Source organism: Staurois parvus, unplaced genomic scaffold (assembly GCF_062004578.1).
Source record: "Staurois parvus isolate SC_StPar_1 unplaced genomic scaffold, SC_StPar_1.0 ptg000018l, whole genome shotgun sequence".
In the NCBI taxonomy this organism is placed as follows: domain Eukaryota; kingdom Metazoa; phylum Chordata; class Amphibia; order Anura; family Ranidae; genus Staurois; species Staurois parvus.
Window position 1 is genome coordinate 20,592,935 of NW_028317814.1, and position 27,388 is coordinate 20,620,322.

A 27,388-nucleotide genomic window follows, 5' to 3' on the forward strand; every position below is an offset into this window, starting at 1 on the left:
TTCCTGCAATACTCCATATGGAGACTTGTGTGATGAACTATTAAATGGGACACAATCATTTATTGAATTTCTTCACACAGACTGCCATACTGACCCTCACAGGGCCCGACCATCCCTATGAGCCTATTTATTTAAGCCCTGACAAGTTTTGGACCAATTTTGTACACAACAGCTTTTTTGACCATTGGGCCCCCAGGGATCCCAGATGCACACAAGAGAGCTACCTTGAAAGCTATTGTAGTCCACTTAAGCAGCAAGTTGTTGAGGTAAGCTACTCATGTGTGAATCTACATGCATCCAGACGTGGTTATTTTATCTTTATATGTTTGTCTAGTCTGTTTTGTCTACTCATGTTTTCTATGTGTTGAATTAACAATGTAAGATGTTTGAATCCATGCTGGAATTTTACTCATAAGTAAGCAATAAAAAATATTGTTTTATGTATTAAGGTTTATTTTCTACGATACCTTAGTGCAGGGACTATCTGTCACCAATAGTAACCACCTATGCCCACACTTTGGGCAGATATCCGATAGGTTCCCAGGAAACCAACGAAAGGAAAAATCCTTCACTAACACCAATCACACTATCCCTTACCAGATGGTACTGACCCCCAAAAGAAAGGTCAATATGTGCTGTGTGCTTCCTGGAAGTGACCACTGAACTGTATATATTCCTTAAGGATCATGGTCTTCATTATGAAGCTTACAAATACACCTGAATAAATGTTATCCTCATAGAGGATAATCCAAGGTATAAGGAAAGAGGAATCCTCATAGTGCAGTAAATGAATTTTTAATGCCTCAAATATAGTATTAAATGTACATAAATTTACATAAATAAAATAATTAAAATAGCATGTCACCGTGTCCAAAAGCGACTTGTTTCCAACCATTAAGATGACCGTCACGTTCCATTGTGTGATGACGTCACACACTCTGGCTCCATCCAACGCGTTTCGTCATCAATGACGTCGTCAGGGGCATCATTGATGTCTCACTGTAGGACCGTCTCACTTCTCATCACTGATGCCGTGTATAAAAATTGCAGTGCGGCACAATGTCAGGAAAGTTGGGGCTTATGCCATCGCCACCATACACTATTATTCCAAGATGTCAACAATACACAATTTGGTTTAGTTTGTTTAGGATTTAGATTTGCACTGGAAACTGCATGTGATGTTCACCTTGTAAGTGCATATCAATTATATAATTTAGTTGTAGATTTAATGTGAACTTTCTTTTTTTTTTCATTCATTGTTTGCAGTTTTTATACCAAGAATATAGATATGATCACAATATGCCATTAACCCCTTGATGCCGGCGCCTCCTGATCCTTTAAGGGGTTTGTGATGCCGGGAAGCGGGGCAGCGATTAGGGTCATGTGACCGCCGTGAATGACTGTCACAGCAGTCACATGATCAAAAAGGTCCCTATCGAATGTAGTGATCGCGACCTTTCTGTGAGGCACCAGTAAATTTACTGGGAGGGTGCAGGGTGTGCGCTCATGGCACATGTTTGTTTACATTTGGTACGGCTGCTCAGTGTCAAGGTCCAGCATATTTGTGTACTGTCAGCATCAACTGGTTAAACATCTCTTGTACATGGTGTACATTACAGAGGTCAGGATAAGGGCTGCAACTTCCAGAAAACATTAATACATTAGTCAACCTAACTTGGGTTAATGTATTTGACAGGAAATAGACAAGGCACCCCATATAATGCATTGAGATGAGAAATCAGTAAGCATCCAAGTCCTTTACATGTTTCTGACAGGGTAACAGAAATATAGAAGGTCCACACAAGGGGAGTAGGAAGACCTAGGAGAGTTCAAGGGAGGTTGGGAAGGTAGATGAGGAAGATCAGGCATGTAGGGACATGGGTTGAGGTAGGAGGGTAGAAATAGCAGAGGAAAGGTGCTAAGTTGGCCCCCCTATTCCAGTATGACTGATTGGCTCCTGGTACTGCCCCTTTTCCCAGTCTATTGTACAAGAAATTACAAGAAGGTGATACTAGGCCAGAATCAGATCCTTACCAAATGTATTTAAAATACATTGAATAGCTACAGTTATAATAGCAAGAATTATGAGATTTTGTATAAAATGTGTTGACTTCCTTTTCCATTTTATTAATTTTCAGCTTCAAACTTTCAAGAGGGAAAATGTCTTTGTACAGTCGTTGTTATTCCACTGGAGAAATGATGGAACTTATGGCATATCAAGCAAAGTATTCTATTCTTCTTAGTTATGCAAGCTTTGTGCTAGCTACGATGACCTGCATCATAGGACTCATTGGCAATGCCATTGTCATCTTTTTCAACATATTTGTGATGAAGAAACATAAATCTAAAATCTGGTTCTTGAACCTGGCCATCACCGATTTTGTCTCGCTCCTCTTATTGCCTCTGCACATCTTTGCTATGCTACAGGGCAATTGGCCCTTTGGAAAGCAGATCTGTAGCATTTTTCTCTTTGTCATTAGTATTAATATGTACGCTAGCATTTTCATTCTCATGGCCTTAAATCTCAGTCGGGGTTTGTCAGTGGCGAAGCCATTGTTTCATCGGAAGTTTATCTCACAGCGTGTTTCAAGATGGACTTGCGTATTGATATGGATAATAACCATAATTACCAGTCTTCCAGTGTTGCTTTTTAGTGGTGAGTTTAAAATTGGAGACAATAGTTACTGCAGTTTTAATTGTATTAAAGATGATGACAATGGGACATATAATCCTACATATAACTGGACTAAACCACTAAGCCTAGAAAAGAAGGATTATCTAACTATTTACAAATATTTCCAGTATTTTTTTAAGGAATGTTCACCTGAAGAATGCTGCGGGGATGAGAGCACACTCAGTACTTGGAATAACCTGTTATTTTCAATACAGTGTTTTAGTATTCCTTTCATTGTAATTGGCTTTTTCATTCCATTCTGTGTTATAATATTTTCCAATATAACCATAGCTATACAGGCTCGAAAATCTCAGACTGTGAACACATATCGACTCTATCAAATAGTCATCACCATCATTATAGTGTACTTTGTCAGTTGGACACCGCTCATGCTAGGTGAAATCATTCTTTTGGCTGCTGTAAGAAATATGGATTTAATAGTCATGTTTAAAGTCATGACATTTATGCCATTCCTCTGTACAGTTGCCTATGCCAACTGCTCCTTGAACCCCATAATGTATGTTCTGGTTGGCCGACAAGCAAGGTCTGGCCTTGCTGATTTCTTAAGTAGCATAAGCATTAAAAACAACTAAACGTGTTTTTAAAGGGCAAGCCAAACTAAAATGAACATTTCATTATAGATGGAAGAATCATCCATTGTTTGGACAAGAACCCTTGTAAACTGAACAGTGGGTGGATGAATAGATCTCATTGTCAGAGACAGTGAGAGGTATAAGAAATTTTTGTTTGGTTCAACCCATTTATATTAGCTTAACGCTGAATTCGAAGTCTTACATCTATATAGCCATATGAGATATAAATCTGCTTTGTGTGTACCAAATGCCCTTACAAACCCAACTATTACCTTCTAAAAGTAGCAGTGATATCTTGCTGTGCATAGTCTGTGCAGAGAACAGAGCTTTTGGTGGGCCATCAGGTCCACCCACTACAGGCGTCCTACAAAAAAACTACAAGGGACTGATACCAGTCAAGCCAAGTCAAGATACAAGATGGCCGACCTGCCAGAGAGAGAGAGAAAGAGAGCACCAGTGACCAATCCTTATTACAGGAAACTCTTGGAGATAATGTGCAAGAGTTGTTTCATAGATAAAATACACAAAGGACTCCATTAACCTGGATTACAGCTTTCAAATGAAAAATTACTTTGTGCTGTAAAAAATGGAAGAGATGTTTTGGCTTAAACCTTCTTTAGCTGAATGTGAAAGTAAATTTAATAAAACCACTCTTCTTTATTGTCTTGACTCCTGCTGATATATCTCAGTGTTGTCTCAATTACTGATTATCAACTTTAAAGCGTCCCAGTCACCAGACTATTAATTTCAACAAAAATCTTCCCATAAGATTATATGTGCATTTAACATATTTTACCTGTAAAAGCCTCCCTTATGTAGACATACAAAACCCCTTGGACACTGCTGGGTGATCCCATCTTGGATGGTATGTCAGCTGCCCCAGCAGACTCAGAGCTGTCACCCAAGTGACACTATATAGTAACCAGTACAGAAAATGATATGTAGTGTTAAACCAGTCCTTCCACAATCTATATGTAACTAGGTGCCGGACTTCAGGAGCATGGAGAATGAGACATTGTCCTCTTTAGAGTCAGTTTTACTTTCACTTTATACTGCTATGCTGGATGTTGTCTTGCACTTCTTCATCTCCTCCAGTCAACAGAGGGAGAGCTATAGCCAAGAAAGCCTACAGACTACTATGCAGAACATTTAGGATCATGGGAATTGAAGTCAGGGACATCAAACTTAGAATGGGACTCACGGACCTTCACACTACAGTTCCCATAGGACACTGAGGTAGAGAGAGATTGGTGAAATAGCTTTTACAGGACTGCACTGAAAACTAATTCCTCATAGCAGTGCTGGAGTTTACATGAGCACATCAGACTGTGTGCAGACATCTCTGTGAGAGACTAGACTGGCGGGGACCAGAGCTTGAGGCATGGTGACTCTGGAGCAGCACTGCACAGACCACAGCAGTTGGATCAATCTTGCCCTTTCTGCATGGAGACTGAAGCGATCTCTCAGTCTCCCCTCCTTCACTTCTGAGCACCAGAGCCATCTGCGCAGAAGCAAAGGGCCCCTTTCCTACAGCGGGATTTTACAGATGCGCCACAGAGACTGGTGAGAGGGTGCATTATTTGCTCACTGATATCAGAGACTGGGTCACTGGAAACAGGACACTTAGAACACAGCACCTACACTGTATGCTGATTCACAGAGACTGTTGTTAAGTGCACCAACGCTGCTTATGGTTCCCAACAATAGCTTGCAAAAGAACACAGTAAAGGACTGCACTCTATAAAGCTATTCTACAAGCTCCCCTATCTACTACTCACATAAAGTGTACATCTGTCCAGTTAGCCTACGCCTAGCATAGTCACCCTTAATGTACTTTGGCAGTATGTTCTCCTGAGCGCAGTAAATTTACCCACATTACTGTCCATTGCTGCACTTACTCTGGTCTTGCTACTGTTTATGCTGATCCTGGTGCTTAGTGTTATCCTATTCCTACTGCTGATTACTGATCATACCACATGTTGTACTATTATTATTGCTAATTTACTTTCATTTCTTTACCATTACCAATCCTAGTGAGCGACAATATACTGAGACTTGCTTCTAGTGGTTTGTTTGGTGACTGTTTCTTGACCCAGCATATAATTGTGTATCTGGTATGGCCTTCAGTGATTTCTATGATATTGCAAGGTTTGTTTACTTAACCTAGTGTGTCAGAGGGGCAGAAGTCTTTGACGAGATCGAGAACAGAGAAACCATCCTATCCAGCAGCTCCTGCAGGGGTAGCACTACAGATAGGTACACCAAAATATCATAATAGGATCCCTCACAATGTTACCAACTGTGAATAAAAACTTCACCAAGGGGTACATAGAACAGCTTACCATAAATGCAAGCCTCCATTTTATAGGATAATAATAATATAATTAGTGTTATTGGAAGGAACTGTGTCCCATCATTTGTGTCATTTGGAGGAATTGTGCCCCTTGTTGCTGTCAGTGGGGGAAAATATGGCCCATTGTTGGTGTCAGAGGATGAAATATTGCATCACGGATGTCATGTATCAAAATTGCAGTGCCACACAAAGTCAGGAAAGGTGGGGCTTATGCATCTCCACCACACACTATAATTCCTCGATCTCAACAATACACAATTGGGGTTGGTTTGTTTGGGATTTGGGTTTGCACTGGAAACTGCATGTGATGTTCACATTGGAAGCGCAATTCGTTGATATAATTTAGTTGTAGATTTGATGTGAATTTTTTTTTTACCAGGAACATAGGTATGATCATAACGTGCCATTCTTGGGGATTTCAACATCCCTGTCAACCTCGCAAACCCGGACACAGCCCGTCTCCTCCACTTAACCTCCTCCTTTGCACTTGCACAGTGCATACAATCCACCACCCACTCCGACGGTAATATTCTTGTTCTTGTCTTCTCCAACCACTGCGCTCCCCACAACCTCACGAACACCCCCTTTCCTCTCTCTGACCACAACCTGATTACCTTCTCTATCTCCTCGTCCTCCAACGCCTACCCCTCCAAATGTTACACTACTACCAGCCATAACCTCCGCAACCTTAACCCTGCCCCCCTCCACTCTGCAGCTGATCAACTCCACGACAGCATCCTCCCCCTGTCCTGCCCCGACTTGGCTATGACTGCCTACAACAATGTGCTGTCAACAGCCCTTGACTCACTAGCGCCTTTAACCACATGCAACATCAGACCCCGACCGCTCCAGCCCTGGCAGACTGATCACACCAAAACCCTCAAACGACATAGTCGTGCCTTGGAGCGACTATGGCGCAAAACAAAATCCCAACAAGCCTTCACCCGCTACAAATCTGCCTTCCGCACCTACACCTCCTCCCTCCACGCAGCCAAACAAGCCTACTTCCTGACCCTCATCAAGACCCTCTCCTCCAACCCTCGCCGACTCTTCTCCACCTTCAACTCTCTACTCTCTCCACCCTCACCTCCACCCAGCACCTCACTCACTGCCCTTGAGATTGCCAATCACTTCAAAAACAAGATTGACACAATTCGCAAGGACATTGCCGCAACTCACACGCCCTCTCAACCCGTCCCCTCTCACACAGCTACCCCCTCATCCCCCCTCCCCCTCGACATTACCCGCAGGGACTTCGTCGCTGCTCAAACTCCCTCCAACCCCGTTCCCCCTCACTCAGCTACCCCCTCATCACCCCTCTCCCACGGCCCTACCACTGCTCTGACCTCCACTTCCACCCCACCCTACATTCCTCATACTGAAGCTCCCCCAACACTCCACACCTTTGACCTTACTACCATCGAGGAAGTCTCCAAGATCCTCTCTGATGCCCGCCTCACCACCTGCCCCCTCGACCCTATCCCCTCACAATTCCTACGACCTCCCTCCCCCTCCATCCTACGCTCCCTCACCCACATCTTTAATCTCTCCCTCTCCTCCGGCACTTTCCCCTCCCCACTGAAGCATGCACACATCACCCCCACACTTAAAAAGCCCTCCCTGGACCCCAATGACCCGAACAACCTCAGACCCATCTCCCTGCTCCCATTTACATCTAAATTCCTCAAGCGCCTCGTCTACACCCGCCTATGCTCTCACCTCAACGACAACAACCTCCTCGATCCCCTACAGTCTGGCTTCCGTCCCCTACACTCCACCGAAACCGCCTTACTCAAACTCTCCAACGACCTTCTAACCGCCAAAGCTAATGGCCACTATTCAGTGCTCCTACTCCTTGACCTCTCTGTGGCCTTCAACACAGTTGACCACCCCCTCCTCCTCAAAATACTACACTCCCTCGGCCTCAGAGATTCTGCTCTCTCCTGGCTCTCATCCTACCTGTCACAACGCTCTTTCAGCATTACCTATAATGCTACCACCTCCCCCTTACTCCCCCTCTCTGTTGGGGTCCCTCAAGGCTCTGTCCTTGGGCCCCTTCTCTTCTCCATCTACACCTCCTCCCTTGGCCAACTCATACACTCTCACGGCTTCAACTACCACCTCTATGCCGACGACACACAAATCTATCTCTCAACCCCCCACCTCACCCCCTCGGTCTCTGCCCGAATCACACACCTACTGAGCGACATATCAGATTGGATGTCGCTCCACTTCCTTAAACTGAATCTCTCCAAAACCGAGTTTCTTGTCTTCCCCCCAGCCCAAATCCCACCCCCCATTGACTTCTCCATCACATCCAACAACGCCAATATCAAACCCGCCCTGCAGGCCAGAGTACTTGGTGTCATTCTGGACTCCAACCTATCCTTCCAGCCCCAAGTCCAATCTTTAACAAACTCGTGCAGACTCCACCTCCGCAACATCGCCAAAATCCGCACGTTCCTAACCCCAGAAACCACTAAACAGCTCATCCACTCCCTCATCATATCACGACTCGACTACTGCAACTCCCTCCTCACTGGCCTGCCTCGCCGCTGGCTATCCCCGCTTCAGTCGATCCTGAATACGGCTGCCAGACTCATTCACCTTTCCAACCGCTCCGTTTCCGCCACCCCCCTCTGCCAATCCCTCCACTGGCTTCCGATTGCGCAACGGATCAAATTTAAAATCCTAACACTGACGTACAAAGCTTTCCACCATACTGCCCCGAACTACATCACCGACCTAATATCCAAGTACCACCCAGCACGCACACTCCACTCCTCACAAGACCTCCTTGTCTCTAGTTCCCTGGTCTCCTCCTCCCATGCCCGCCTCCAGGACTTCTCCAGGGTGTCACCCATCCTCTGGAACTCCCTTCCCCAACCCATCAGATTATCACCTACTCTCCTCTCCTTTAGGCGCACCCTGAAAACCCATCTCTTCAGGGAAGCCTACCCCCTGCTAACTTGACCGACCTCCTCCACTCTTCCTACCACTCCATCCCCCACAGCTATCTCCTCCTGTACCAGTATCCCGTCCCTTCTAGATTGTAAGCTTGAAAGAGCAGGGCCCTCGATCCCCTCATGTTTTGCATTGTATTGGTATTGTTCTGTCACATGATCTGTCCCCCTTTGTAATGTACAGCGCTGAGCGAACTATTGGCGCTTTATAAATACTGTATAATAATAATTAAACATCTCTTATACACAGTGTACATTACAGAAGTCAGGATAAGGGTTGCAACTTCCAGAAAATATTAATACATTAGTCAACCTAACTTGGGCCAATGTATTTGACAGGAAAAAGACAACGTTTCCCAGATAAGGCATTATGGTGAGTAATCAGTGCATCAGCATCCAAGTCCTTTACTTGTTTCCAACAGGGTAACAGAAATATAGAAGGTTCAGACAAGCTGAGTAGGAAGACCTAGGAGAGTTCAAGGGAGGTTGAGAAGGTAGAAGAGGAATATCAGGCATGTTGGGAGATGGGTTGGAGTAAGAGGGTAGAAATAGCAGAGGAAAAGTGCTATGGTGACCCCCCTAGTCCAGTACGACTGATTAGCTCATAGTACTGCCCCTTTGTCCCAGGCTATTGTACAAGTGATTACAAGAGGGTGATACTAAGCCAGATTCAGATCCTTACAAAATGTATTAAAAAATACATTGAACAACTTCAGTTCTATTAGCAATAATTATGAGATTTGTAAAATATGTGTTGACATCTTTTTCCATTTTATTCATTTTCAGCTTCAACCATTTGAAAGGGAAAATGTCTTTGTACAGACCTTGTTATTCCACTGGAGAAATGCTGGACCTTATGGCATATCAAGTAACGTATTCTACTCCACTTAATTATGTAAACTTTGTGCTAGCTATGGCAACCTGCGTAATAGGATTGATTGGCAATGCAATCGTCATCTTTTTCAACATATTTGTAATGAAGAAATATCAATCTAAAACCTGGTTCTTGAACCTGGCCATCACCGATTTTGTCTCTCTGCTCTTATTGCCTGTCTACGCCTCTGCTGTATTCTATGATCACTGGCCCTTTGGAAAGCACATCTGTAAGATGTTTCTCTTTGTTACCTGTGTTAATATGTATGCTAACACTTTCATTCTCGTAGCCTTAAACCTCAATCGGGCTTTATCTGTGGCAAAGCCAATGTTTCATCGGAAATTTATCTCACAACGTGTTTCAAGATGGACTTGCATAACAATATGGATAATAACCATATTTACCAGTCTTCCAGTGTTGATTTTAAATGAGTTTTCGTTTGGAGATAAAAGTTTTAATTGTGCTAAAGACAATGATGATGGAGAAGTTGACCCTAAATATAATTTAACTGAACCTCTAAGCCTAGAAAGAAAGATTTCCCTAGATGTGTACAACAAGTTCCACTACTTTTTCAAGGAATGTTCACCTGAAGAATGCTGCGGTGATGAGAACACTCTAACTGCTTGGAATGACATATTATATTCAATACAGTGTTTTAGTATTCCTCTCCTGGTAATTGGCTTTTTCATTCCATTCTGTGTTGTTATATTTTCCAATATAACCATAGCTATACAGGCTCGAAAATCCCAGACTGTGAACACCCATAGGCTCTACCAACTAGTCATCAGCATCGTTGTAGTGTACTTTGTCACATGCACACCACTCATTCTAAGTCAAATTATTCTTTTGGCTGCTGTTAGAAATATGAATTTAATAGTCATGTTTAAAGTCATGACCTTTATCCCACTCCTCTGTACCATTGCCTATACCAATTGCTGCTTGAACCCCATAATGTACGTGCTGGTTGGCCGACAGACAAGGGCTAGATTTGCCAATTTCTTAAAGCGGAACTGAAGGATCAGTACTCACCAGCCCAACGGTCCCTCACTGACATCTTTTTCTGAGTGCTGGTCTTTTCATTGGCCGACGGGGGATGACATCACTACTGTGCATGCGTAGGGGGCCATTGTCCCAACACTCAGAGACCAGCCCAGTGCTGTAAGCTGAGCTGCACATTCACATTTCAATTTGCAGTATCCAAGAAGACAGCAAGATGGCAGGTTGGAGCAATATATTGCAGAAGAGACATCCCATATCTCTTCTGCAATAAACGCCTGCCTGCTCACTGTTTGTTACTTCAGAACGTCAGTTCCGCTTTACATAGCATAAGCATAAGAAGCAGCTAAAAATTTATTTAAGAGCAAGCCTAAGTAAAAATATTTAGTTCTAGATGGCAAAATCATCGATTGTTTGGAGGAGACCCCTTGTCATATGATCAGCAGGTGGATGGACAGATCTCATTGCCAGAGACTGTGAGAAATATAATACATTTTTGGGTAAGTCAGCCCACTTACATTTGCTTAACCCCATCATGGCTAAGAGTAAAACAAATCTAAATGCCTAAGCACAATTCTGCAACGTTGACATGTGTTAGTAAAACCGTACATATCACCACAACTACTTTGTACACCCTGGTGAATTATACTTTGTTTTTTTTCAGGACAAATTGGGCTTTCATTTAGTGGTAAATGCTAATGGATAGCTCCTAATTTTTTTTATTATCAATGGAAAACTGGCCCAAAATAGTAAAAAAAAGAAGTCATTTTTTTTTATTTAGCTGTGTGTTTCTTATTACGACCATAACCTACCTCCATAGAACAACCCAAAATACATTCTCCAGCTCTTGACGATAGCAGCGATACCATATACAGTTGCAAGAAAAAGTATGTGAACCCCTTGGGATTACGTGGAGTTTTGCATGAATTGGGCATAAAATGTGCTCTGAACAACATCTAAGTCACAACAATAGAAGAACACAGTCTGCTGAACATAATACTACACAAACATTAGATGTTGCCATGGTTTAATTGCACATAACATGTAAACATTCACAGTGCAGGGAGGAAAAAGTATGTGAGGCCCTAGCTTAATGACTTCTCCCAGAGCTAATTGGAGCCAGGAGTGAGCCAACCTTGACTCCAATCAGTGTGATGATATTGGATGTGTTGCTGACAGCTGTCCTGCCCTTAAAAAACACACACCTGTTTTGGGTTTACTGATTTCAAGAAGCACTGTCTGATGTGAACCATGCCTTGCAGAAAATAGCTCTCAGAAGACCTACGATCAAGAATTGTTGACTTGCATGAAGCTGGAAAGGGTTACAAAAGTATCTCCAAAAGCCTTGATGTTCATGTGTCCACGGTAAGACAGACTGTCTACAAATGGAGAAAGTTTAGCACTGTTGCTACTCTCCCTAGGCGTGGTCTTCTTGTAAAAATGACTACAAGAGCACAGCGCAGAATGCTGCATGAGGTAAAGAAGAATCCCAGAGTGTCAGCTAAAGACCTACAGAAATCTCTGGCACATTCTAACATTTTTGTTGACACATCTACAATAAGGAAAACATTAAACAAGAATGGAGTACATGGGATGACACCACAGAGGAAGCCATTGCTGTCCAAAAAGAATATTGCAGCACGTTTGAAGTTTGCAAAAGAGCACCTGGATGTTCCACAGCACTACTGGCAAAATATACTGTTATACAGATGAAACCAAGATTGAGTTGTTTGGGAAGAACACACAACACTATGTGTGGAGAAAAAAAGGCACAGCACACCAACATCAAAACCTCATCCCCACTGTAAAACATGGCGGAGGGAGCATCATGGCTTGGGACTGCTTTGCTGCCTCAGGGCCTGGACGGATTGTTATCATTGATGGGAAAATGAATTCCAGAGTTTATCAAGACATTTTGCAGGAAAACGTACGACCATCTGTCCGCCAACTGAAGCTCCGCAGAGGATGGGTGATGCAACAGGACAATGACCCAAAGCATACAAGTAATTCAACAAAACAATGGCTGCAACAGCACAGAATACGCCTTCTGGAGTGGCCCAGTCAGAGTCCTGACCTCAACCCGATTGAAATGCTGTGGCATGACCTTAAGAGAGCGATTCACACCAGACATCCCAAGAATATTGCTACACTGAGACAGTTTTGTGAAGAGGAGTGGTCCAAAATTACTCCAGATGGTTGTGCAGGTCTGATCTGCAACTACAGGAAACGTTTGGTTGAGGTTATTGCTGCCAAAGGAGGGTCAACCAGTTATTAAGTCCAAAGGTTCACATACTTTTTCCTCCCTGCACTGTGAATGTTTACATGTTATGTGCAATTAAACCATGGCAACATCTAATGTTTGTGTAGTATTATGTTCAGCAGACTGTGTTCTTATATTGTTGTGACTTAGATGACGTTCAGAGCACATTTTATGACCAATTCATGCAAAACTCCACGTAATCCCAAGGGGTTCACATACTTTTTCTTGCAACTGTATGTGTATGTTATTTGTTGTTTGTACCCATAGTACAGCCCAGAAACAATAGTATGCATTTTGTGTTTGTCTTTTTTTTTTTACATAAAACACACTGACACTGACATTAATACTAACTGACACTGATACCATTTTTTTTTTAAATTCTGACCTTTGACCCTGACCTTGACTCAAACACTAACCCTGGCACTGAACTAGATCAAAACTTGATCTAGGTATTTTTCTTTATTTTTTATTTTATTTTTTAATATTTATTTATCTTCTTTTTTTTTTTTTACAAACATTTTTTTATCTCTCTAAGTCAGGAGTTAGAGATACAGGTGTCCGTTTATGAACCAGCGGTAATAGATCGCTGCTCAGTTCTCCGGCATTCTCGGAGAACACAGTTCTCCTGTGAATGCAGTTTTTGAAGCAGTGTAGATCATTTCTCCAAATGAAGGGAGAACGGTCTACAAACGCTGGAGAACGGTCTACAAACCCTGGAAAATGGCTGATTTTACTATAATCTCGCGAGAACGGGACCCGGAATCGGGAGTCCCGGGTCCCGATTGTTAGAACGGGATCCGGGGCTATCAGTGACACCGCGGTCTCTGTGCTCGGAGCACACCGTGCGGCGTGCTTCCAGCACAAAGACAGGTACGCAGATATGCAGCCCCACAGAAAAAAGCCTAGTTCCGTGAGGCCGCATATTTGAGTGCCATCGGCGTCAAGGGGTTAAAGCTGAATTCCTGGGCCAAAAGCTTAAATCTTACATCTACAGTATTTTTATCAATAGACATAGAAAATTTAAATCACTTTGTATGTACTAAATGCCCTTACAAACATGGATATTACCTTGTAAAAGTAACAGTGCTGTACAAAGTCTGTTCAGAGAGCAGCGCTTTTGGTGAGATCCATCAGGTCCACAAGCTGACTGAAGAAAACTACAAGGAGCAGACAGCAGTCAAGCCAAGTCAAGATACAAGACAGCCACTCTGCACAAGGAGAAAGAGAGCACCAGTGACCAATCCTTATTGCAGGAAATGTCCGAATACAATGTGCAGGGGTTGCTTCATACTCGATAATGGAAAAAATACACAAAGGCTACTATTAGCCCAGATTACAGCTTTCAAATTAAATATCACTTTGTACTATAAGGCTCCATGCACATTGGGCGTTTAAATAATGCTGGTAACGTTAGCTGTGTAAAGTCCCGTTAAAAACATGAGTTTTTCAGCGTTTTTATATTAGCGTTTAGTGGCTTTTTTCGCATTTGCGGATTTTAGAGGGGTTTTTTTCCAATTTTTTTTGTTCAAAAAAATGTCCAAAAATGCTGGTTTGCCGTGATTTATTATGTTTTACCACATTTTTCAGCATTATTTATTTATTTCAGGTACTTATATAGCGCCGTCAATTTGCGCAGTGCTTTACATACTATATATATTGTACATTCACATCAGTCCCTAACCCTCAAGGGGTGTACAATCTAAAGTACCTAACTTACATTCATACATACACATAGTAGGGCCAATTTAGACAGGAGCCACTTCACCTACCAGCATGTCTTTGGAGTGTGGGAGGAAAGCGGAGTACCCAGAGGAAACCCACGCAGGTACAGGGAGAACATGCAAACTCCAGGCAGGTGGTGCCGTGGCTGGGATTCCAATGACCCTAGTGCTGCCAGGTGGAAGTGCTAACCATTTATCCACTGTGCTGCCCATTAGAGCATTTTTATGTTAGCTGTGTAAAGTCAATTTAAAAAACTTGAGTTTTTCAGCTTTTTTTAGCATTTTTGCATTAGCATTTAGCAGCATTTTGCTGCGATTAGTGGTGTTTTCCCGCGTTTGCCTTTTTTAGCTTTTTTTTACCCCCAAAAAAATTGGGGGGTCAAAAAAAGGTCCAAAAATGCCATTTTGCAGCATTAGAACGTTTTTACAGCTAAAAAACTCCTCTAGAAAACCACTAGTTCTGGGGGGTTTTTCCAGCCAAAAAAACGCCCTTACCAAAAAACGTTGATCACAGTCTGTGTGTATGGACACATAGGATAGCATGCTGGGGAGTTTACTGGCTGTAGAAAAAAAGTCAAAAGCCAAAAACAGCCGCTGTAAAAACATCAAGTGTGCGTGAGGACTTAAAGATGGAAAATATGTTTTGGCCTAAGTCTTCTTTATCTTAACTGATTGTGAAAGTGATCTAAATAAAACTGCTCTTCACTGCCTTGAGTCCTGCTGCTTTATCTCATCATTGTATCAGTTGCTGATTATGAACTTTAAAGTTCCAGTCACCAGACTATTCATTTCAACAAAAATTTTCCTATAAGATTATATGTGCATTTAACATATTATATGCATGTTTTTTTTACCGGTAAAACCTCCCTTGTGTAGACATCCAAAACCCATGAGACACTGCTGGGTGCCGTCATCTTGGAATGTCAGCTGCCCAAGCAGACTCCAAACTGTCACTGTTTGTATTCAGGCCATAGATTAATAAACAGTGCTAAACCAGTCCTTCCACAATCTACAGTCACACCTGGAGATGGAAAGGCCTTGAAAAAAATTTGACAAATTTTTTCCCCAAAGCTGTTTTTCTTTCTGTTTTTTCTGGAAAAAATGAAAAAAGAGGGGTGTTAAAGTCTTACATTATTGAAGTTCTCTCAGACAAGCAAATCCTGGAATACAAGTCAAGTAACACTGTACTTCTCAATGCAGTTCTGCAGTGCCACTTGGGGACACTGCAGGGGAAAGGCTCCAGGTTAGTTTGCTTGTTTATTCCAGGAACCTATATAGCGCCGTCAATTTACGCAGCGCTTCACATATATATTGTACATTCACATCAGTCCATAACTCTCAAGGGGTGCACAATCTAAGGTCCCTAACTCACATTCATATATACACATACTAGGGCCAATTTAGACAGGATCCAAGTCACCTACCAGCATGTCTTTGGAGTGTGGGAGGAAACCCACGCAGGCACAGGGAGAACATGCAAACTCCAGGCAGGCAGCGCCATGGTTTGGATTCGAACCAACAACCCTAGTACTGCCAGGTGGAACCATTTAGCCACTGTGCTTGTTGGTTCCATCCTTTACCTCCTACAGTTGGATGATTGTTGGGATACAGTAGAAGATGGTTTCTGTCCTCTCACGCTTTAATTGACAGGCAAGAGGGTAAATTTGTCTGACAAATTAGTTTATTTTTATAACCTTTAAATGATTCTTATTCCTTATAGTCTGGTCAGTAAATTGTCTTTTCTTTTCCTCCTCTCAGTAAAACGGTGAGACCAACATCTAGGGTTTGGAAACATTTCAACAGTGCAATTTCTGCTGAGAGAAATAAATATTTTTTTTTTCAAGAGGTGCCCTAAAGACATTAAAAAATATTTATGGAAATAAATGATAAGGACCATAATGATAGTGCAAGTAGCTTTTCCCTCCAGAGCTCTCATTCCAGAAACACTCTTCCTGTTGCTTCTGGATCATCACAAATTTTAAAATGCAAATTTAGTTTATTTACTGAATAAAGTGTACTTTTATTTCAAGTATAATACTTTTATATACTGTACATTGCATTTCACGTTCCCAGTTTAACAAAATTACAAAAAAACAAGGAAATAAATGTGTTTTCTGGAAATTGTACATCTCTAGGTACACCACAGTGTCTTTATGATCTTCACAGAGTCCTTCATAGATCCACCAACTGTGAATAACACTTTCACCAAGGGGTTCATAGACCAGGTTACCAGAAATGCAGTCCTCTAGTTTATAGGAGGTCAAACAGCAATTCACCTCTAGAGACACAGGAAATAGTAGATCCTCTCACTCCACTAAGGATCATACAATTGCACTATATCCCCTCCAGCTTTCCTCTCTTTATTAGTACCACTTTCATTATTATTATTATTATTATACAGTATTTATAAAGCGCTGATAGTTCGCTCAGCGCTGTACAGTACAAAGGGGTCAGAACATGTGACAGAACAATAACAATACAATGCAAAACATGAGGGGATTGAGGGCCCTGCTCTTTCGAGCTTACAATCTAGGAGGGAGGGGATGGTGGAACAGGAGGAGATAGCTGTGGGGGATGGAGTGGTAGGAGGAGTGGAGGAGGTCGACAAGTTAGCAGGGGGTGGGGTAGGCTTCCCTGAAGAGATGGGTTTTCAGGGTGCGCCTAAAGGAGAGGAGAGTAGGTGATAATCTGATGGGTTGGGGCAGAGAGTTCCCGAGGATGGGTGACACCCTGGAGAAGTCCTGGAGGCGGGCATGGGAGGAGGAGACCAGGGAACTAGAGAGAAGGAGGTCTTGTGAGGAGCGGAGTGTGCGTGCTGGGTGGTACTTGGATATTAGGTCGGTGATGTAGTTCGGGGCAGTATGGTGGACGGCTTTGTACGTCAGTGTTAGGATTTTGAATTTGATTCGTTGCGCAATCGGAAGCCAGTGGAAGGATTGGCAGAGAGGGGTGGCAGAGATGGAGCGGTTGGAAAGGTGAATGAGTCTGGCAGTCGTATTCAGGATCGACTGAAGCGGGGATAGCCAGCGGCGAGGCAGGCCAGTGAGGAGGGAGTTGCAGTAATCGAGTTGTGATATGATGAGGGAGCGGATGAGCTGTTTAGTGGTTTCTGGGGTTAGGAACGTGCGGATTTTGGCGATGTTGCGGAGGTGGAGTCTGCATGAGTTTGTTAAAGATTGGACTTGTAACATCTAAAAACCCAAGTTCCCTGAAGCATTCAACCTCAATCTGGTAAGAAACACAAAAAAGAGAAGACATGAGGTCCTCTTTATGTCAAATAGATGTTCAGATGCCATAAACGAGAACCCCCATGAAGCAGAATTTAAAGCCACTTATCTTTTTATGTACTATTTTCTGTGAATGTGGATGGCATTTTTAGAGCAAGCTGCTCAATATTATTAAAGTGGTTGTAAAGGCTCAAGGTTTTTTACCTTCATGCATTCTATGCATGAAGGTAAAAAACCTCTGTGTGCAGCAGTACCCCCAGCCCCCTTAATACTTACCTGAGCCCCATTGCAATCCAACAATGTGCACAAGAACCTCGGCTGTACAGAGTTTCTGCCTCCTCATTGGCTGAGAAAGCTGTCAATCACAGCCAATGAGCCAATGAGAAGACAGAAGGGGCCAGGGCCGAGTCGCGGTTCCCTGTGCGAATGGACACACGGAGTAGCAGCTCAGGGGTGTGCCTGCTCAGGTGCCCCCATAGCAAGCTGCTTGCTATGGGGCACCCAACGAGAAGGAGGAGCCAAGAGCACCAGTGGGGGACCCAAGAAGAGAAGGATCTGGGCTGCTCTGCACAAAACCACTACACAGAGCAGGTAAGTATAACATATTTGTTATTTTTTAAAAAAACTGAACCTTTAGTATTGCTTTAAAGTCAATTGGGTTTATAATATTTTTATACCCTATTGTTTTCCCCTCCACTCCTCCCCTGGCAGTATCATAAAAGGTTATGTAAGCAGGTGAGGAGAGAGGTGGAAGAGCTTGGCCACCATAGAAAGTAATTAGACACTCCCAGAAAACGAGATGCTGTGCAAGAAGGATATGCTATGCAATTGACTCTTCTTGGAGTAGTCAAATTTTCCAGCATGTTCAAAGGCACATGTTAGTGAATAAAAATAATTTATGGAAAAGAAAAACACTGCGAGTAAGAATATAATACTTAATTTTTCTGGACCTTTACCCAAATGTTTTTAATATACATGTGCAATTTGTTTCCTTCCGAATTGAAATTCGGACAAAATTTTCGTTATTTGGGGATTTGGAGGTATTAGAATCTCCGAATAACAACAGTAACAAATTTTAAAAAATCCAAAATAAATAAGAACGAAACAACAAAGTTAATTTGTTTCATTCAGATGTTTGAAGCATCTGAAATAATGAATGATCCAAAATGATTTGTGAATAGTGGTTGTTAAGGAGCTGGCTGCTGGCCAGCCACCACGTCCTTAACAACCATGACTCAACTGCTGTCAGCAGGATTACCCAGCAGAATATAATCAAAAGAATTATCTTCATTAAGACCTTTTTAAAAAAAATGCATAGGGATCCCCCCAATCCTTACCAAGCCCTTCAGGTCAAAATGAAAAAAAAATGGTGTGGGTTCACCCCAAAATTCATACCAGACTCTTATCTAAGCATGCAGCTTGACAGGCCAGGAAAGGGGGGACGAGTGAGCGGCCCCTGCTTCTGAACCATACCAGGTCGCATGCCCTCAACATACTGCGTGCTTTGGGGGAGGGGGGCTCCCCCCAAGCACCTTGTCCCCATGTTGATGAGGACAAGGGCTTTTTCCCCACTACCCCGGTTAGTGGTTGTGGGTATGTAGAGGGGTGACTTATTGGACAAGGGGCCCCAAGATCCCATCCCCGCCATGTGAATGAGTATGGGGTTTAGCAATCGTACCCACAGAGATCTTGTACAATTATCTCTCTCTCTCCCTCTCTCCTCATCCCCTCCCTCTCTATGGAGTGACATGTGGTCTGGGTGATGACAGAGGTCACAGGCAGCCAAAGCACAGCAGGAGAGCTCCAGAGCTATAGAACCCCCAAGGGAGCTGGGGCCCAGCTGTCTGGTAGCTGTGCAATCTGGGATATCATAAAAGCGTAAACCAAGCCCTTCACTGAGTTCAAAGATATTCCAGAGAAGTAATAAACTAGACACCACATTCAACATCCATTTTCCCCTATGATTTCATATCTTGGAATATGAGAGACTTACATAAAAACCAAGCATATATTGCGATTAGTCACTTTGATACAAGATTCCTGATAGGTTACTCCCCTAGCTGGCATATATAGAAAAGCAGAAAATTATATCTCCTAAACCATTCAAGTAGATATGACATGTTTCATCTCTAACCATTCCGCAGATGCGGCTGAGTGTTAATATACTAGTGACCATGCTGGCAAATGCCCCGAGAATAAGTTATGAATCATAATAGCAGTTAGGAGAGTTTCTGGTCATAACTTAGGGCTCCACCTACACCTCCCTCCCCAAAAAGAGACGATTGGTTTACTGCTCCAGGGAGGCACCTGGTGGAGATACTAGAAAAGCCAAGCCAAAATCCTTTTGGGCTCATAAGACTTGAAACTGCTTAAACCAAGGCTGACTGGCAAGTACTTTAACCCTTTAAACTCCTTTCTGTTATCTCTTTGCTGTGCTATTGTTCTCTGTATATTTATATATGTATTGGCTACATCTTTTTCTGTAAATATTTTTATTGCACCCTTTTGACCTTTTAGTAATAAATCTTACTTTCTGAAAGTGTTGAACTGTTTCTAAAGCTCTTTAATGCAAATTACGAATTCCTGCCACTGAAGAGCACTACTGTGGGTGTTTAACCCTCTGTATAACCTGCCTGCGGTGACAGTGGTATACAGATGATTATTTCAACCATCATACTGTTATTGCTGATATTGTTGAGTTTCCTCTTTCTCTGTACAAAAAGGAGGTGGTGGCAGTGTGAAGGGTTAATTGCGTAATTAACTTGACCCAGTAACAATCGCGCTCAGGCTGCTGGTATATGGAGCTGGAAAATCTTTGTGCAGGGTGCAGCAGGGCGTGGCATTGTTACGCATGTGACATCGCGGTTTTAGATTGGCTAGTCCTTCTGTCACGAGTTTGGTGAGAAGGGCTGGGGTCTGACGCCGCGATCGTCACAAGGGGTACATAGGCCTGATGTCTGCAACACGCAGTGTGAGAGGCAAATGGTAATGCAAGCTGGCCAAACTTTGTTGAACACTGCACTCCATATTTTTGCTCTGGCTGCCTAGTTGACACTGACTTTCCTTCTCTTTGAGACTTACCTGTCTTTGGAGCTTTACCTTTAAATTTGTCACAATTGAAGGTTGCCCCATGGAAGTTTGAAGGATGATATATTCCAGCACCCTGTTCTTTAGTTAAAGTGTTACTAAACCCACAACAGTAAAATCAGTCTGTTTATGCAGTAAAGCATGCTTGTTATACTCACTGTGGGACCTAAGGGGCTAATCCTCTACATTGTGTAAAAACGCTGCTTGATCCTGTCTTCTCTGATCCTCCCCTTCTTCCAGTGTCCCCCTCTTATCTCCTGATAAGACATATTATGTGGAGTCGCTCTGCACGTGCTCAGTTTATTGTGTATTGTTAGAGAGGTATTTCTTTTTCTTGGGAGAGTGCATGTGATCAGCACAGGTCATGAAGCCTCCTAGTGCAGAATGAAAACTCCTCCTACAAGCTTTAATCAGTGCTCTGCTGGACACTGATAGAAGTCACAAGACTGCTATATGCTGCTGATGAGAAAAGGTTTTTAGCAGTTTATTTTTACTAAAATAATTGCATTTCCATGTTCTGTGTGCTGCGGGAGATAAGATATAGTGAATGCAGGGTCCTGGGTTTAGTAACAGTTTAATGGCCAAGGCTACGTGCTAAGTTGTGCATTAACCAGTGTTTCGATGCGGTGTCTTGTATTGGCTCTGACTTCTGCCTCCACGGATATTTTATATCTGTGGCCACACGTGCTCCTTTCTGAGCTGTTGGACCTCCATTGATTTGTTGTCTAGCTCCCCTCACCTCCTGAACAAGCGGGGTTCCCCGCAAAATGCATTGAGGTTTTCTACCTATGGAAGACACCTCAAGTTTATGTGGATATGATGAGAATTGCTGTTTTCATTTCATTTTGATGTGCTCTAGTGTCTTTATATTTATGGGTGGAAATTTAACAGCTTACGACCGCCCTATAGCAGATATACTGCTACAGGGCGGCACGGGTGCTCAAAATCAAGTGTGATTACAGTGAAGACACACAAAGAGATTTCTGTGAAACAGCACACAGTTAACCCTTTGATCGCCCCTCATGTTAATCCCTTCCTGCCCAGTGCCATTAATACAGTGTCAGTGCTTTTTTTTTTAGCACTGAACACTGTATTGGTGTCACTGGGGATGTCAGTGACACCAAGTCAGTTCCCCCCAATGTCAGAATGCCCGCTGCAGTCCCGCAGTCCTGCTATAAGTCACTGATCACCACCATTACTAGTAAAAAATTAAATAAAAAATTCCAGTATATATACCACCATTTGTAGACAGTATAACTTTCACGTTAACCAATTAATTTACACGTATTGGGATTTTTTTTTTACCAAGGACATGTAGCAGAATACATTTTGGCCTAAATTTATGCCGAAATTTGATTTTTAAAATTTTTTTACTGGACATGTTTAACAGCAAAATGTCAAAAATATTGTATTTTTTTTTTCAAAATTGTCGGTCTTTTTATTTTATAGTGTTAAAAATGAAAACCGCACAGGCAATCAAATACCTCCGAAAGAAAGCTCAATTCTTGAAAAAAAGGACGAAAATTTAATTTGGGTGTAGTGTTGCATGACCGCACAATTGTCAGTCAAAGTAACGCAGCGCCATAACGCAAAAAATGGCCTGGCCAGGAAGGGGGGTAAATCCCCTGGAGGGCAAGTGGTTAAAGGAGTCTTTGTATGTACACAGTGTATGCACATTGTCATTTTAACATTTGTTATAATTATCTATGTCATATGCATTAAAAAAAATTAACCTTTTAACAACTTTTGTTGTAACTGGCACCATAAAACTCCAACTTGTTTCCTTTTCTTTTTTTGGCTCGAGAAACAGGAAGAAGCTGGCCACTGATATAGTGAGAAAGAAAATTGGTGTCATGAGCTTCTGTGGTGCCAAGGGGCAAAGCCATGGGATCTACTAAGTCATGTTAGAGAGGGAAGGGTGTTAATGAATTTGATTTTATTGGCAGGAAATATATCAACTCATCTGTCAAGTCTCAAGTAGGTGGCAGTAAACCAGGAGGTCAGTGATGTTACAGCAGACCCCAGGATCCAGGAAATATTCCAGGGAGCACACCAGGATGAACCAGCAGTATGTAAAAACCAAAAACGAAGAAAGAGAGGGAGAGAAAGCACCAAGGTCTAAGTGTAATATTTATTAAAAATCCATAAAATAAAGAACATCAAGGCATAGCTTTCTTTATCTGTCTGTCAAGCACTTGGAGCCAGGAAGTAAATAAGAGGAAACTCCAGGAAGAACTTGCAAGAGAAACAACAATGGGTACAGCCAAGATGGCAGCTGCTGTGGACAACAAGGAAGTTACTCTGGCCAACTGGTGGAACGTGATGACCCCATATGTAATGTAGATGGCAGTGGCAACATATTTCAGGGCGGGGACCTGCTTTCTCAAGCCCCACTTTAAGACAGAAGTTTAAAAAATTGTTAAAATACCTACAATATATGCAAACTGTTTTATCGTCCAAAAACATTGTATTTCTCTTCATTGGCCCTCTCGCTTCTGTGGTTTTCAGTGGTTTAAGGAGAAGAAAAAATGATTGTGCTTATTCTGACTCAGACTACAGGACCTTATCTCCCACGATGTATACAGTTATACCATGTAGTGTTGAATTTATCTTTTGCATCGGGTCAGATCTTTTAACTCAATGAATAAACTCACATGTTGAGGAAGTCAGATGAGGAAACCCATTCGAATGTTCCGTTTAATGGTGAATATTCATAGGTAGAAAAACATTAACGTTGTAAGACTCAAGGAAGGTGTATTCAGGAAGACAGGATACAATGTAATGATTACAGAGAGAGAAAGGGGGGAGGAGTACACTCAAGTACGGTGAGAGATAGACTCAGCTTAGACAGAAGGAGACAACTTAAAGACACAGAGCAATGATAAAAAAGTGATGGTCAGAGAGAAATTATAATAAATCAAATAGTGTAACACAACAGTGCTCCAGCTGTTCAACATTTGATAGGTTACACTTCCTTGCAAACAATTGCAGCTGAATACTACAGCACATGTTTTTTACCCCCTCTCTGGGATTATATATTGTAAGTTACAGTATTTACAATAACATTAAGTTAAGGGTTTGTATCATCTTTTTCTGAAATAACAATGGTACGCCCCTCCATCAATTTGCTGTGGCAGTTCTCTCAATTTGGCCAACTGGTTCATCAGGGTTAAGTCAAAGACCGGATAGTGATGCAGCATACACTGATGATGTTATCTCTTTGCTCTGCCCTCCAGTCAGCAAGCTTTGTTTGTTAGAATCAGCCCAGAGATCTGGCCAGTGGATCTGTTACTTTTCTGTTTCAATATTTTATTAAGAATGTTTTTTTGAAGAATACAACACGCTCAAAATACGCCCACGCAGGGGCAGAGCAGAACAATAACACATAAACAGAGACATCCTGCTGACTTGTATTAGTCAAATAACAAAATATCCTATATCGTCAAGAAGGGACAGCAAAAAGCCGAACCAAATAGCAGCAGTAATCCAACATAATATCGGAAAGAAAAGGAAAGAAAAAAGGTTAGAAAAAAGGAAAGAAAAAAAATAAATAAATAAAAATAAAACAAAAGGAAATCAGAAAGAAAACATGAACGAAGGGAAACTAGAAGGATCACGGATCCAGGGCTAGCATAGGCAACAACTATAGGAGGCAATAACTAGTAGGAGGCAGGGATGGCAAGGAATAACGTATCCAATGTTCCCAAACCTTAAGGAATCTCGGATGAGAATCATAAAGAATGCTAGACATCTGTTCATTGAACAACATAGCATTCATCCGGGTCTTCACCCCCTGAAAGACAACCGAAGGGGTTCTCCAAGCTTGAGCACATTTGGCCAAAATAAATAGGTATGATGCCAATTTCTGCTGAGACCTAGACAGACCCAAAATTGGGCAATGCAGGAGGGCCACCTTAGCATCTCTACGGACCGTAATATAAAATAGCATTTGTATCAAACCGAAAACCCTAGACCAGAAGCCTATCAATTGAGGGCATGACCACCAAATGTGCAAGACATCCCCGCATAGACCACAGTTCCGGAAACACCTATCTCCACCAGTCGGATTAAAGTGAGCAGTCCAAGCCGGGACCCAGTACTACCGCAGTAGAACTTTGTAGGCTGCCTCAAGAGTGACTGTATTGAATGAACATTTTGCCACCATCCCCTAGGCCCTATGCCAATCGAGACACAATCTGTTACTTTTCAACTTGTTTTTTAATTGACCAAGCTGTGCAGCAGAAGTGGCAGTAAGAGTTTTGAGACAAACCATTTTACACTGGCAAGAGTGCTTACAATGGTCAACTTTTATTCATTTGTGCAAAATTCTCATCCAAAAGGAAAATAAAAATGATGATTGCTTAAATGTTAGCTGGAGCTTGGCTTTAATTTGTTAGTCAAGTCCATCTAACACTACCTCTCATTGATTGACAATGCTGTAGCCTCCAGGTTACTTCACTGCTCTTTCATATAGAGTGGAGACACTCTGACAGAATGACATAAAGCACATTGTGTTTCAACAAAGAAAATGAATACAGCTACCACATTTATGGATTGGTAAAAAGCAATATATTACATTTTTGGGTTTACTGCCACTTTATTCACTGATGACACCATCCTGTCTGTCCTGACTGGCTTATTTTATAGTAAAGGAGCAGCAGGAGACTGATGAGGTCATCTCTGTGCTCATTCTGCTCTCTCCTTCTGTCAGCTTGTGTCTTGTCACCACATTTACATACAGCTCACCTGATTGGCTCTTGGTCTACTGTACAGTGGAATGAAGATGGTCACCATGTTAATACACTTGCCGTTTATCGGCAGTACTTTCCTCATGCTGTCACAGTGTGAGGAAAGTACTGCCAATAACCAGCAACTGTCAAAGGAGACATCTGCACTGATAATCAGAGCAGTCCCATTGTAGTCCCAAAAAAACCCATTTGTGCCCAACAGTGCTGCCCATCAGTGCCCAACAGTGCTGCTCAGCAGTGTTGCCTATCAGTGCCCAGCAGTGCTGCCACTCTGTGCCCATCAGTGATGCCAGTCATTCAGCCCTTCAGTGCTGCCTATTAGTGCCCATCACTGCCGTACTGTATATCAGTGCCCATCATTGACACCTAACAGTGCCGCATATCAGTGCAGTCTCATCAGTGCCTCCTCATCAATGCCCACCAGTGCTGCCTCATCAGTGCCCATCAGTACTGCCTATCAGTGCCCATCAGTGCTGCCTATTAGTGCAGCCTCATCAACGCACATCAGTGAAGGAGAAAAATTACCTGTTTGCAAAATTTTATAAAAGAAACAAAGAAAAACTTTTTTTCTTTCAAAATCTTCGGTCTTTTTTTCCTTTATAGTACAACAAATATAAAAACCCAGTGGTGATTAAATACCACCAAAAGAAAGCTCTATTTGTGTGAAAAAATTATAACAATTGCATGTGGGTACAGCGTTGCATGACTGCACAATTGTCATTCAAAGTGCGATAGCAATGAAAATTGGCCTGGGCAGGAAGGGTTAAAAGTGCCTGGTAGGCAAGGGGTTAATTTGTGTCTTGTTTACCTGTCTGAAGTCCATTCTTAGAAAAAGATGGCATTTTGGAGACTTTTGTGGAAGTGGTTAGCACTTACAGTCAGGGATATCAGGGAAAGCTTCATCATATGGTATTGTCCTGGTAATCAGGTACAGCTGGTATTAATGATACTTGTAGTGTATTGTTGCAATGTATTTATTCCAATAATTTATAATTATATTTTGCTGTTCAGCTTTAACTTTGGCTACAGATGGCAGGATTTTAATTAAATTTTGAATGACATGATCACAGGAAACATGTGCAGTATGTTCTGTATGTTGGCTCTGGACTGTTATTAGTGGGGACTGGGCAATTACTGCAAAGGCTGAATGGATACACATGAGGGCATTAGCTATGTCTTATCAACTATCATATTTTTAGACTTCTTTATTTGCTGTCTCATAATTGAGTTTTGGAGATTATGTGCACCATTCATATTAATAAAATAGTCCAATGACACAGCAGATCACAAAGTAAATACAGTTGCCGGTCTCAGCAGTACTTTCCTCATGCTGTCACAGCTGATCATCAGGGCATTTGCCTAGGGCGGAATTTTTCAAGGGGGCAGCACTGCCCCTCGAAAGAAGGGACAGAAGAAGGGACACATGCAACATGGGGACCTGGTGGGTTCCGAGAGAGGCTGTTGGTTATATGACGGTGTATGCACAGCCTGTCTCTCGTTCCCGTGGAACTTCGTCCGCAGCTGTGAAGGTGAGTGTTTTTCTCTCTCTCGCCGTGGGGGATGGTCACTGGTGTATTGGGGCAGTGGTAGTGGAAGGCTCTCTCGGTTGGGGGAGGGGGGTGGTGTTGGTTAATGTCAGGCTCTCTCTGCAGGTAGGGGGGCACCGATTTTTGTGTTGCCTAAGGCAGCACAAAACCTAAATACATCACTGGGGGTCATAAGAGTGAAGATATACTTACCGAATCCACAGATTCTTGGAGTGCAAGACCGTTCCCCGCCGCTTCTTCCCCTCTGCATGCTAGCAGTCCTGTGAATGGATTGTTCCTGACATCATCATGCCCATAGACTGGCTCCAGACAGCAGGAACAGTCCACCACTGGACAGGAGAGAGT

General features: G+C 42.5%; 2 protein-coding genes across 2 annotated transcripts; both read left to right on the forward strand.

Annotated features, from left to right (window-relative positions):
* The first annotated feature begins 2,160 nt into the window (after positions 1–2,160).
* On the forward strand, positions 2,161–3,267 carry LOC149473156 (chemerin-like receptor 1). The gene has a single exon (XM_089684194.1). The coding sequence runs from the start codon at positions 2,161–2,163 to the stop codon at positions 3,265–3,267; it is 1,107 nt and encodes a 368-aa protein (XP_089540320.1).
* A 6,124-nt stretch (positions 3,268–9,391) lies between these two features.
* On the forward strand, positions 9,392–23,091 carry LOC149473157 (chemerin-like receptor 1). Its single transcript, XM_089681743.1, has 4 exons — positions 9,392–10,461; positions 14,332–14,348; positions 16,155–16,158; positions 22,941–23,091. Exons 1-4 carry the CDS (start codon positions 9,392–9,394, stop codon positions 23,089–23,091), a joined length of 1,242 nt encoding a protein of 413 aa, XP_089537869.1.
* The last annotated feature ends 4,297 nt before the right edge of the window (positions 23,092–27,388 follow it).